This window comes from Labrus bergylta, chromosome 1 (assembly GCF_963930695.1).
Source record: "Labrus bergylta chromosome 1, fLabBer1.1, whole genome shotgun sequence".
NCBI lineage: Eukaryota > Metazoa > Chordata > Actinopteri > Labriformes > Labridae > Labrus > Labrus bergylta.
The window spans coordinates 24092321-24104927 of NC_089195.1; the positions used below are offsets into that span (position 1 = coordinate 24092321).

At 38.1% G+C, this 12607-nt stretch overlaps 2 protein-coding genes across 2 annotated transcripts; one reads left to right on the forward strand and one right to left on the reverse strand.

Moving 5' to 3' along the window:
- Positions 1-3141: 3141 nt before the first annotated feature.
- Positions 3142-6936, forward strand: ucp1 (uncoupling protein 1). Its single transcript, XM_020628877.3, has 7 exons — positions 3142-3299; positions 3473-3609; positions 3871-4069; positions 4869-5066; positions 5168-5269; positions 5617-5797; positions 6429-6936. Exons 2-7 carry the CDS (start codon positions 3484-3486, stop codon positions 6541-6543), a joined length of 921 nt encoding a protein of 306 aa, XP_020484533.1. The 5' UTR covers positions 3142-3299; positions 3473-3483; the 3' UTR covers positions 6544-6936.
- A 60-nt stretch (positions 6937-6996) lies between these two features.
- elmod2 (ELMO/CED-12 domain containing 2) lies at positions 6997-11679 on the reverse strand. The gene is made up of 8 exons (XM_065957153.1): positions 11506-11679; positions 11392-11420; positions 10335-10432; positions 10112-10241; positions 9574-9707; positions 8335-8403; positions 7971-8104; positions 6997-7829 (listed from the first exon to the last, which is right to left on the reverse strand). Exons 1-8 carry the CDS (start codon positions 11660-11662, stop codon positions 7675-7677), a joined length of 906 nt encoding a protein of 301 aa, XP_065813225.1. The 5' UTR covers positions 11663-11679; the 3' UTR covers positions 6997-7674.
- Positions 11680-12607: the final 928 nt, after the last annotated feature.

A 12607-nucleotide genomic window follows, 5' to 3' on the forward strand; every position in this document is an offset into this window, starting at 1 on the left:
GATAGGAGGCTGCCCATAGTGAGAACTCAAATAATTATACTCTAGTAAATTTCACAGGAAGGGAGTAATTTTTTTTTTTTAAGATTTATTTTTGGGCTTTTAATGCCTTTGTTTTAGAGATAGGACAGTGGATATTGTCAGAAATCGGGGAGAGTGCGGGTTAGGAGCCACAGGTCGGAATTTGAACCTAAGCCATCAGGTCTTAGGTTCAGAGGACTTAAGAGGATTTAAGCTTCTGTACATGGGGTATGCGCATGCACGCTAGGCCATCAGCGCCCCTGGAAGGGAAGTATTATATTTCTTTCACCACTAAATTTAAGTGACACCTAAAGTGAAGTACTTTGTAGATTTAGTTTTCAAATAGAAAGCTTACCGTATGAGGTTGCAAAATACGATGCATTGCTCAGCGTTAAATAATCTAATGAATAAATTATCAATAAAAAGAAACAGGAATCCAATATTGTGATCCATTGGGTTGATTTATGAGTGATTTTAATTAAATGAACTTCAATGAAAATTCCAACATAGTTAAGTCAAGTGCAGGATGCTGTACTTGATGCAGAGTAATTTAACACTAGTAAATTATAAACTCACTTTAGTAAAGGTTATGAGTTCTTCTACCTTTACATGCATAAGTCTCTGGAAAAGGTGCAGATTAAAAATAAGTGGTTTTTTTTTTAGAGTAATTCTGTTGAACTTGAACCCGATGTACTACAGCCTCACAACATGTGGTGTGCAAACTAACCACTCGGCCACCAGCACCCCACACTTTAAAATCTATAACAAAGTATATCATAAAACTACTTTTCTTATCTGCATTCGTTACAGCTTCTATTTTAGTGGAGCAATGCTGCAAGTATGGTGAGAAAAGAAAGCATCAAAAATGGAGGTATGGCCTCATTTCTCGGTCTATAAAATATGTCTGAAAAGAGATCTGGATGTAAGCATTTTAAGCGTTAACGTACAAGTGATTGTATCTCATCCAACATGGAAAAGAGCCAGCAGTATGAAACCTTTGTTGGTTATGGGGCCTCTCTCTCTTTTTGTAGACCAAACACACTGGGGTTGTGGCTCAGGTTAGCCAATCACAGGAAAGTGTGCTCACTTAAAAGAAGCCTTTGTGCAGGTTTCAGACACATGATAGAGATAGATGTTAAATGATTAATATACATATATATATATACATTGATATGTATATGTATTTCAGGATGATACATTACATTTTTTCTTGCTTAACATCTCTTTGCTTTTCTTGAATAAAAATCCTCCAAGTTATGCCAAAAGGAAAGCGTCTTTATCAAATCGTATGATCAGATCTAATAAAAATGTCTTTTTCCCCTCGTTTTATATACTGAACACTTGAACGAGAAGATAACTATATTGATAAGGGAAAGAAGACGGTAGGAGGTTTTGGTTTGAGGCTGTTTTGCATGTCTGATCCTACTTAAGTATCTTCATCTCAAATTCTTCAAAGGTTTTTTGGATATTTAAAAAAAAAGGAATCATTGTACACACACTTTTCAATTTATAGGAATACAAAGATGAAATCAATTAAACCCTAATACAAAAGTTCTGCAGTAAATTCTTAAATCTATGAAGGTTTAGCTTTCGTGAAAAGGCTTCAGAGGTGTTGATTTCATATTTAACAATCCTCTTTGTGATGCTGTTGAATTCTATTTCATGACACTAAGAATTGTTTCTAATATTTGGTTTACCTTCACTGATATGCAGCAGATTGGAAGGACAAACTACTGGTCACACTTATCACACTTACCTTTTCATCCTTTCTTAATCCTTCTTTTAATGTCTTAGCCTTTACATGTTTATTAATTTTATTGCTCTTAGTCTTTCTTATCCTTTCTTATTCCTTCTTCTGATGTTTTAATCTTCTGTCCTCTGTTGTTTTTATATTTCTACCAGCGTTCTTTTCTTCACCCTCTTTCTTATCCTCATTTTTGTTTTTATTATCTGTGATTTGATGTGATGTCGTCACCTTCTTTATTTTCACATCATTGTCATGAGCTTTTTGACTCTTCTCTTGTATTTAATTTTCATGAATTGTAATGCTTTATGCCATTATTTATTCCTGTTATTTTCATGTATATTATTTTTATAGACTTCTCTCTGTTTGGCATGACTGTTGATGTTTATTGTGTTATTGTCCTGACCTCCTTTCCTTTGCTTTGTCTGTCAAAGCACTTTTTGAATATCTGTTTTTAAAGGTGCTATTTAAATAAAGTTATCTTATTATCAGCATGACACAATACAACTCAACAGACAATAACCTACAGCCTCAAATAGACCTTACAGTCTCCTTTCAGTTAAAACAAAAACTGAACATAAAGTCTATCTTCTTGAACTCCATAAACTGGCAGCCAAGTATCATGTTAATAAAGTATAGAGTCTTCATTTTTTATTCTTCCCAAAATCTGTTCTTCCCATAGTGTCTGTCCTGTTTGAGAAGATGTGCAGGTCAGACTTCGGATAAAGAATTGTGAAACAGGCCCCGCAGCTGCCAAAGTGCTGGGAGGCCAAAGACAGTGTGATGCAAAGCTCTTATCTGCTACAGTGAACCTTAGTCACTAGTTCACGTCATAGCCCTCATAATGCTTTTGTTATACCAACAAGTCAATTGTTAGAAAATTGTCTGCCATTCATAAAGCATAAAAACCACCATATGATACGTTGTATAATATTAAAGAAACAAGCAATAACAAAAGTGAAAGGGCAGACTGGTGTGACCTTCTCTGTTCACACAGCTGATCTCATTGGCTGAGAGACAAGTGTGCAGTCTGATAGTACTGTTTATGACAGCTGTGAGGTGTAGGCACCTGATCTATTGAAGTAAGCACTGACTTCATATTAATAAAGGGAACATGGAAATAGTGATGAACACATATGAAAGAGAAGAAAATATAAATTAGAAATTGTTATGGCATTTAAAGACATTTATTTATATACTCAATTTTAGATGCAAAAAATGATGTTATACTGACAGAACCCAGAAGTCAAATAGTTGTTTTTCTGAAAAGAGCCTGCTTCAGCTTCATTGAACATTGACTTTCTGACAGTCCGTGGACTTTGATTTTACCCGTGCGTATGTGACACACAGTAACGCCTCTCTGTGGATGTCATAAAAAAAAAAAGCCAGCCAGAAGATATATAAAGACCCGGCAAAAGATGCATCTTTCCTTTCTCTGAAGAGGGGTCCTTTATGGATTATAATCCGGCCAATCAAATTGTACCTTGTAACAACTATCTAAGGATCAACAGGGACTTTTAACTCTAGACAAAATCATGTAAGTATGTTTAATTGTTGCCTCATAAAAGACATTATCTTTCACTTACCTTGCAGTTTAAAAGATGAATGACAGGGACAGCATGTGAGGTTAATGTTTTGCCGGTTTGATAAAATTGTACTAATGTCTGTGTATGTGCGTGTGCATGTACTTTTGCACACCTGTAATCCCAGTTTTAGGCACCATGGTGGGACTTAAACCGTCAGATGTTCCCCCTCCCTTGGGGGTGAAGATGGCAAGTGCTGGAGCTGCAGCCTGCATAGCTGATCTTGTCACATTTCCTCTAGACACAGCCAAAGTCAGACTACAGGTATGTGTTCAGAAAGACTGACAAGAAAGAAGGAAATCTTTTTTCATATCCATAAATTCACATTTACAGTAATGCTTGTGCTATTATATTGTTATATTAGACTCTGATGTTGGAGACTATTGTCTAAGCAGCTTCTCTTCCACCTTTTTCCTAACATTTAAATCAACTCTATTCATTCACACTTCTGCAGCTGCAACAATACATTTTCCAACTGTGTTCTGTAAAGCTAGTTTGAGCCTTGAGTACTGTCTGTGACTCCAGATTCAGGGAGAGAAGACGCCGGTGGGAGGAATCCGCTACAGAGGGGTGTTTGGGACGATCAGCACGATGATCAGAACAGAAGGGCCCCGCTCACTGTATAACGGGCTGATAGCCGGGCTGCAGAGGCAATTGTGCTTTGCCTCCATCAGAATCGGCCTCTATGACAATGTCAAAAACTTCTACACTGGGGGACAAGACAGTAAGTGGTTCCGCTTCAAGAGCATGGAGGGTTTTTTATAATGGCACAACTGTAGATAAATAAAGCGAGCACGAGCACAGATCAGAGTTTTCCCGAATGAAAATCAGCTCCACTACTTTCACCTACAGAGTCAAGAGTTCAACTATGTCTCATAGATTTTTTGTAAACTATCACATCCCCTTATCCCTAATCTTTCTTTTCATGTGATTAAAGAAAAAGAGAAAAATCAATCCCTAAAATGCCAATGCAATAGTAAACTGATTCTTTATCCTGCAAAGACAGATGTGCAACAGCTGTTGATGATGCTTTTATTTAGTGTTAAGACTTCTAGTATTAAGGTTTCAATTTGCACTCTAAGTGTTTTAGAATTGCAACTATACATGTATTCATTACATAGATTTGTTTTGAATTAATACATTTAACACCAAACTGTCCACAGAAGATTACTTTGGTTTTGATATATTTGTTAAGAAAGGTGCCTCTCATTCCAGCTTCATAAATATTTTATTGTATTTTCTGTACTGCTCTCTCTCATGGTAAACTGATTGTGTTTCGGCTTTGAATACAAGAAGAGTCGAAGTGGGCTTTGGAAATTGCTGTTAAACATTTTTTCAACCAATCATTTTACAGACCAAACAACAAATTGACTTATTGAGAAAAGAGTGATATTTACCCAATAACAATAACTACAAGCTGCAGGTCTGATTATGTACACAAGTGCCTCAGAAGTCTCTAAGTAATTGAGTAAATGTACTAAGTCCTATTTCACCCCTGGTTATGTCTTTCTGTCCATCTCCAGACGCCAATGTGTTGATACGTATCCTGGCTGGCTGCACCACAGGGGCCATGGCAGTGTCCTTTGCACAACCCACTGATGTGGTCAAGGTTCGATTCCAAGCCCAGACGAACCTGGCCGGTGTGGCCCGTCGCTACAATGGCACCATGCAGGCGTATAAACACATCTTTCAGAACGAGGGCATGCGTGGACTCTGGAAAGGTGCCCTTGAGATAGCTAAAGGAGTGATTAATAACTGATTGGTAAAAGAAAAAAAAATGTAATATTTATCAAGTGTTCATGTTCTCTTTTGTCCGCTTTAGGCACACTGCCAAACATCACAAGAAATGCTCTCGTGAACTGCACAGAGCTGGTGACATACGACCTGATCAAGGAAGCCATCCTCAAGCACAACCTGTTGTCAGGTGAGAGGCTGATCTCCTGCATGTTTGTTTGGACTGCAGTAACATACACACACACACCACACACACAGCCATCCCAGAGAGACAGCTGATTGGCTGAAACCCACACACCCTCTCGCCCCTTGTAACTCCACCACTGCTGATAACAGTACACAGAACATGCAGTATCTATCCCCTCACAGTGCTGTAAATATAATGGTTAATGTGCCATTTATCTCAATCATTTATATTGCCCCAGTCAGAGGGTTATATAATCTGCTGACATGACTTTCTATACAGTGCAGCTCAGAACAAAGGCCCCTCTGCGTACTGCCAATCAAACCCTGGTCCTGTTTTTTTTTCACCCACAGACAATCTGCCATGCCACTTCGTATCTGCATTTGGAGCCGGCTTTGTTACTACAGTGATCGCCTCCCCAGTGGATGTGGTAAAAACTCGGTACATGAACTCACCTCCAGGCCAGTACAAGAGTGCGATTAACTGTTCCTGGACTATGTTGACCAAAGAGGGGCCGACGGCTTTCTACAAAGGGTAAGTCGTTCATCTCTGACCCCAGGGCGCACACATTTGTACTGTTTGTAATTTCATTTAAAGAGGACATATTATACCCCTTTTCCACCTTTTAAAAACAGTCCCCTGTGGTCTAAATGAAACATCTGTGCTGTGCTTTGGTCAAAATATAACATGAATCAAGCACCAGAGGAGGTTTGTGACCCTGTATAAACCAGCTCTCTCAGAGTGCTCCGTTTTGGTGTGTGTGTCTCTTTAAATGCAATAAGCCCCCAATGAGTTATCCCGGTAGATATCACTCCTCTGTAATGAGAATAAAAATGGCTGACCTGACCAAAAGTTTTGTTGTAGGCTGGGGATGGAGTCCATCGGTGGAGATATCAGAGGAGGGGAGGGGATTTCTTTTTTTTTTTTTTACCAGAATGCAACTTGTGACATCACAAGTTGAGTAAATTTGAAACAGAGCATTGTTATCTGTGTTGTAAGACTTATGCAGACCACAAACAAAGGACTGGGTGGGTTTATTTCACATTTTGTGGTTAGACACTCAGGTTACCCAATCATATGTTCAAAAACACTGTAAAAGTGGATTTTTCATGATATGTCCCTTTTAAAGAAAATGTAAGCAATGTCTTTTCTTTGTCTCATTTAGGTTTGTACCCTCATTTCTGAGGTTGGGATCATGGAACGTTGTGATGTTTGTTTCCTTTGAACAAATCAAGAGAGCCATGATGGTCACGAAGAAGAAAATGGAGGACAGCAACTGAGATTGAACTTGAACCATCACTGTGCTGAAACATCGTTAAGAGAAACCAACTGAATATGAAGTCAGGTCTTAGTTGTCTACGGATGACAAAGAAGAAAATCCTTTGTTGAAAAAGGAATACTGGACAGTGTACCATGTATGTGACGTATGAAAGAAATGCAGTTTTAGTTTTGTATTTAAATCTTCAGTATGAACCCATTCCACATTGAATGGGAGTGAATGGTGCAAGCATTAGGAAGTGTTAACCGTCTTTGAGAAGCTGAGTTTGCACTTTGAGACATTCAAATCTGCCAACATTTACAGGCAGCTTTAACAAATGTACCTTTATATGAGGAAAAAAAAAAACTGTTGCCCAGAAACATGTGAAACAACCCATAAATATATTTGACTTGTTTTACAGACTCTGTGCTTGATTATTAACCTATGCTAACACTTCCACAACACAAAACACATATCAAAATAGCCAATTGTGTATTTATTAACTTTGAGTAAGATGTATTAATCATTACATACCTTCCTCAAAAGTCAATCACAGCAGAAAATCACATTAAAAAAGTATTATTGGGACACGAACATTTAAGAAAACGGAGGAAAACAATTGTTTTTGAGTTGCACATCACCTATATTCCACGATACAGATGACATCAGAGGACGCACATTAAAACATGCAAACACTGGTGAGTTTTCCTCAAAGCAACAACTTTTAGAACACACAAGTCGTGTTTACAGAAGTACAAATAAGACAGCTACAAATATGTAGGTAAGTTCATATTTCATTAACTGTCTTTACTAACAGTTTGGTTGCTTGCTCACTCAAAGTGCGTTAACCCTTTCCAAAGAGAGACCCGTTATCACCACAGTACCCCGCAGCAGCTCATATTTCTCTTTAAGAAAGGATCATCAAACAAGGGAATGGTCATTTTTGAGGTATAGCCAGTTAGTTTGTGCTGTATTCTATCACTGTGACACGATGAACAGGGCACAACCAAAAAAATGAATGAGTGGATTTTCTTTATTCCAGTTTTGGAGGAACGTCACCAGTTTCAGTCTGCTTTCATGCTTCTGACCTTTTTCTACCTGAACATGTGGCTTCAGTGTTCATGGAGCGGCCAGGGAAGGCTTTAGGTTTACTTTAGTTTTTAGAGACAGTCAATGCGAGGGAAACGTCAGGGTCCTGTAGATGTGTCTTCACTATGTTGTGGAATTTTTCTCTGTACTGGTTGAAATGCATAATGCTCTCTGGTTCTTCTGACACCCAGAATTTATCAAATTCATATGCCAGATAACCTGAAAGTAGAAAAAACACACATGTAGGTGATGTCCTTTTTAGAACAGCAGAAAACAGCATTGTACTTTCTGTCTTAGTGTTATTCTGGACAATCAAAACAGAGTGGAAGAATTGGGAAAAAATTTGTTTTTTTTTCTTACAGTATAGCTGATGAAAGTCCTGGAGCTTTGGTGCGCCAAGAACTGTGTTGTAGAAATGGGGTTTCAAAGCACCACTTTTCATGAGGCTGTAGGCCATCTCGGTCAAGTTGATCCCAACAATGGCATACGAATACCTAAAACATGAGGATTAATAAACAAGTATGACCAGCATGCTGCAAATGTCAGTGCACTTTTCCAAGTGCAAGGGCATGTTGAACATTGTAAAGTCAAGCCCATTCATTTGATTCTACTTCTGCCTGTCTCATAAAATGTATTAATGTAGATTGAAGGGAAACCAAACTTTTGACATTAAACTGACAGAGTTTGTTAATAGTAGCACCAAAGCTGTCGGTCTGTCTCTTACCCCAGTGTAGGATGGTTTGCATGCGACAGCACCTGGCGAGCCTCTTCTGTGTAGCTTTCGCTGAAAAAACTTCAGAGAGAGCAGAGCAATATCATGTTAATCATAAACATCAGATTACTTTGATTACACTCGATGTTTAGTCAAGAGATAAGATCATGCCCCCCGGTCTGAAGGAGAAATATTGCCTGCATTTGAGATAAAAGTTGCATAACACAAAAAATGTAATCCATTTAAAAAAAAAAAAAAAAAAGATGATATGGTGATAAACACTTGAGCTTCTAAGACCACTAAACAGAACACCTTATCTTTGCTTTAGGTAAGAGGTTCGAGTTTTGATTATCGCCTGCTAGCTTAACAAAACAAACTCTCCAGCTGAACTCTAAGTGGCTGTGTGCACCCAATGTGTACAAGAAGTCTGCCGACAATCTTAATTTCTAGGAGAAATTCTAGCTTTGTGACACTCGATGACAGTTGTTGTTTTCCTCACTGTCCCCTGAGTCTGTTATTATAGACATTTGTTTTAGAAGCGGGTGAAGCTGAGGGTGGACTATTAAATAGAGCACTTCCACAGCTGCTGTAGTCTCATGTGAAAGCTACCTTTCTCAAAATATTTTGCCACAGCGTCATTTCTTTGAGACGTGACAGTATCTTGCGATATGGGTAACAACACTATGAGGTGGTAGGAGTAGGAGACACATACAAATTAATAGAAATCTGAGAAGAGTTGGTCTAAATAAAGAGTTGGTCATTTGTGTAAGTCATTTAAACTAAGAAACAGGCGATGGTGTGAATGTGCATGTGTGGATAAAACTCAGCTTTAGTGTTGTTTGTGTGATTTAGAACACAAGTGCATTCAAGTCTAGCTGACCGTGCGGGTTTCCAGGTCAGCTTGAGTTTGCATTATCAGTCTTCTATTGAAAGTCAGCTGGGAAATGTGTTCTGCTTGGTCAGCTTTCTGTGTCTAACTCTTTGCACGTGTTGTTGCTTTTTTTAGTCCTATTGATTTTTTTTTTTTTAAACGATTGTTTACCTTGCTTTGGAGCAAAATAACAAGTGAGACTGCACCGGAAGATCTACAAAACTATGCAATTTAATCAAGGTGCCAGAAGGTCAAAAAAAAAGGTCCTCATGATAGACAAAAAGGACAAAAGATGGTTAATGTCCAGAGGCTCAGTACAGACATTGTCTGTGGCTCTTTTTAATTAATTAATGACTCATTGTTGTTCATTGAAGACTCACACAAGGTTGATTAGCCCAAGCATGCCCATTCCTCTGAAGTCGGTTTTCGGGTCGTCTCCTTGGAATCCAATGTCTCCCCACTGTTTGGTTATCCTCGACTCCAGTTTGACGTCTGGCATCAACAGATCCCACAGCTGAAAGCACAAATAACTCCAAGGTTACACACTTCAATGAATACTTTACTTTGTTACTGGTTAAACGATTACAATTGTTTTTCTGTGTAGATTCATAAGCAACACCTTTGCACTGTAATCATATCCATCTACCTTGGTTACATGGTTTTAATTCCAAAGAACCTATAAATATGGTATTTTCTTATAGTTGCACCTACTTTGAATGTGTCTATGTCAACAGAGTGTGTTACTTTAGAGTCCATCAAAATCATGTCTCTATTAATCAAGTTGTTTTTAATCCACGTTTGATACATTTATATCTTATGGACATAAATGTATTTATTTGTCTTGAGCAGTAACGATTTGGCACAAACATTCACCGCTCTGCTTTACTAACACTTTGTTTAAGAAGCAGGACTGTGCACCTTCAACAGCATGGCCTCGTGCTCTTGGTTCTCAGAGTCGAAGACTTCCTTTCTAACATCTTCCACGGATACAAACAGACTGCTGTAGCCTGTTATCTGAAACAGACAGGTGAGCAGGCTTCCCCTAAACCTAGAAAAGAAGCAAGAGTAAACAAGTCATTAATAAATGTATCATTAATGACATGAATTAGATATGACTACAGACAGAGAAGAATAACCTTACAGTGGGTCTTTCTGGGGTTTGACACTCTTCTCCTTCAGGATTTGATCCACACATGGCTCTAATTGATCTTTACTGGTTTCCAAAGCTCCTCTAAGCACCTGCGGAGGAAAAGAGCCCAGGCGGGCAGGAGGAAGTCAGAATAATACAACACAGAAAACTAGCAATCTACTGCTAGATACTGTAATCTATGCAGCCAACAGTGAAAAAGTAGAATCTTTCCAAGTCAACCTTAGACATACTGTAAGGGGAAAAAAAGATGACCAAGCACTTCAGTTTCACAGCTGAATAAACTGTTGATCAGAAAATGCTTATTTAGCTATATTCACCAACGACAGGTGGAGTCCATTCATCTGAGCTTGGCAATAGAACTGAGAGATAAGGACTGATATAGGGAAGAGGATATGTCCCTATGGAAGTTCACACATACAACAGATAATGAAGGTGTTTCTTTTACACTTCTCTGTGGGCCCGGATGGTTTAACTATTACCGCTAATTAATCAGACTTCTATATCACATGAACGGCAGCGAGACAATTGTCCTGATCTAATAAAAGGAATCGCATTAACTCAATTCTGGCACCCTGACACTGACTCACTAAACATTCTGTTTATTCTCAAGCCCAGACTCAGACAGTCTACAGGCTGTGACTGCTTCTTCAGCCGATGGAGGCCACAAGCCAAAGCTTCTGTTGTGCCTTTTAAAAATATCAATAACTTTCATTTTGAATAAAGTGAGTAGATTTGATTTACCAATAAGCGCATAGAAAAATTATAACTTCCTTTCCTCTATGTGTTCCTGCGTTTTGTAAGGATAAAGCACATTTGTAATTCTGCAACCAACAATTATTTGAATGCAGTCAAACACAACTTTTCCTTCAATACAAATAGCCACAGATTGCTGTAACATAGTTCGCCTTCATTCCAGTGGAGAAATCAGTAGAGACATGGCATGTAATCACTCAGCAGGAGCTGCACATACGCACACTCAGACCGCCTTCAAATGGTAGTGTGTTCTCCTACTGAACATCCTACTGATAACATTGTTTACATTTCTTACCTTGTTCTTTGAGGAGCGGAGAGAATATTCTGTGACAGGACACAAGAGGTAGGTTAACATAATGGTACAAATATATTAGCAAAAGAAGACAAGATTGCGGATGATTTGACTCACCTGTTTTTGCTGTCCTTGTTGCCCCAGGTTTGTATCCAGAGCATATTCTCTGCAGCTCACATCTGCCTGTTGCCTGTCTGATGAGCCACTTCAGCCAGTATCTTAGAAAGGATGTGTAGACATACTGCCAGATATACCCCAGCATTTCCTGGAACATGGACAGAAGAAAGACGCAGAAAATCTGATTCTATAACATAATAGATAAGCTTCTAATAAAACTTAAATATTCCTTTCAGTGTTTCCCCTAGGTTTACAGCGTTGGGGGGGGGGGGACATGCTGACACGCCAACACAAACACTTGAAGGAATCTTGGTGTTCATGTGTTAATTTAATGACAGCAGTCCTTTTCTATCAGAAAGGTATCTTAAATGACTTCTTTCCCTGATTTCCGACTCTATCCACTATCCTAAATCTACAAGAAAGGCACAAAAAGCCCAACAATAAATCTTTAAAAAAAATCCAATTATTAATTTGGTCAATTACTTGACCTTCATGGTGGGTGCGGGCCAACCCCCTAATATAATGGTAGGGGAAACACTGCCTTTAAAAAAAAATTAAAAAGAAAAAAAACTATCCGCAGGACCATATTCAGGCACACTAGCTAATTTCACATAAACAACACTACTTTAAAATTGCATAAATATTATGTCTATGCTACTGGAGCTTATTTTATTACCGGTGTTAATTATTATCTTCATCCTGAAAATGTCAAGCATTCAGTTTCAACATTTTTTTCCTGTCTTATATTACAGCAGACAAATCCATTCTGTGGTTTGGAAAAAAATACATCTTAAATATACCACTTTTAGATTATTATTATTATTATTATTATTATTATTATTATTATTATTATTATTATTAATAAAAATAATAATAATAAAATAGCCTTCTGTTACATTTATGAGTGTTCTCAAAACAAATTAAAGCACATTAATCTGGGATGTGATGTATATAAGATAACACTTTCCTCAATATAGGTTATCAGTTTTAAATCAAGACTTTTAAGTGAGCACTTTTAAAATGTGTCACGACATCAACATTAATCTAAATACTTCCTCCACCTCTGCAGGACTGAAACCATGAACTCTGATAATAACCATGG

Bases quoted from the DNA above. Each gene is read 5' to 3' on its own strand.
- elmod2 (XM_065957153.1), bottom strand. From the start codon at position 11,662: ATGTTCCAGGAAATGCTGGGGTATATCTGGCAGTATGTCTACACATCC. The intron at 10,433-11,391 runs GTAAGAAATGTA...TTTCCTCCGCAG, and splicing joins TCCGCTCCTCAAAGAACAAG to GTGCTTAGAGGAGCTTTGGA. The intron at 8,105-8,334 runs GTAAGAGACAGA...CTCATGTTTTAG, and splicing joins GCAAACCATCCTACACTGGG to GTATTCGTATGCCATTGTTG.
- ucp1 (XM_020628877.3), top strand. From the start codon at position 3,484: ATGGTGGGACTTAAACCGTCAGATGTTCCCCCTCCCTTGGGGGTGAAG. The intron at 3,610-3,870 runs GTATGTGTTCAG...CTGTGACTCCAG, and splicing joins CAGCCAAAGTCAGACTACAG to ATTCAGGGAGAGAAGACGCC. The intron at 5,270-5,616 runs GTGAGAGGCTGA...TTTCACCCACAG, and splicing joins CAAGCACAACCTGTTGTCAG to ACAATCTGCCATGCCACTTC.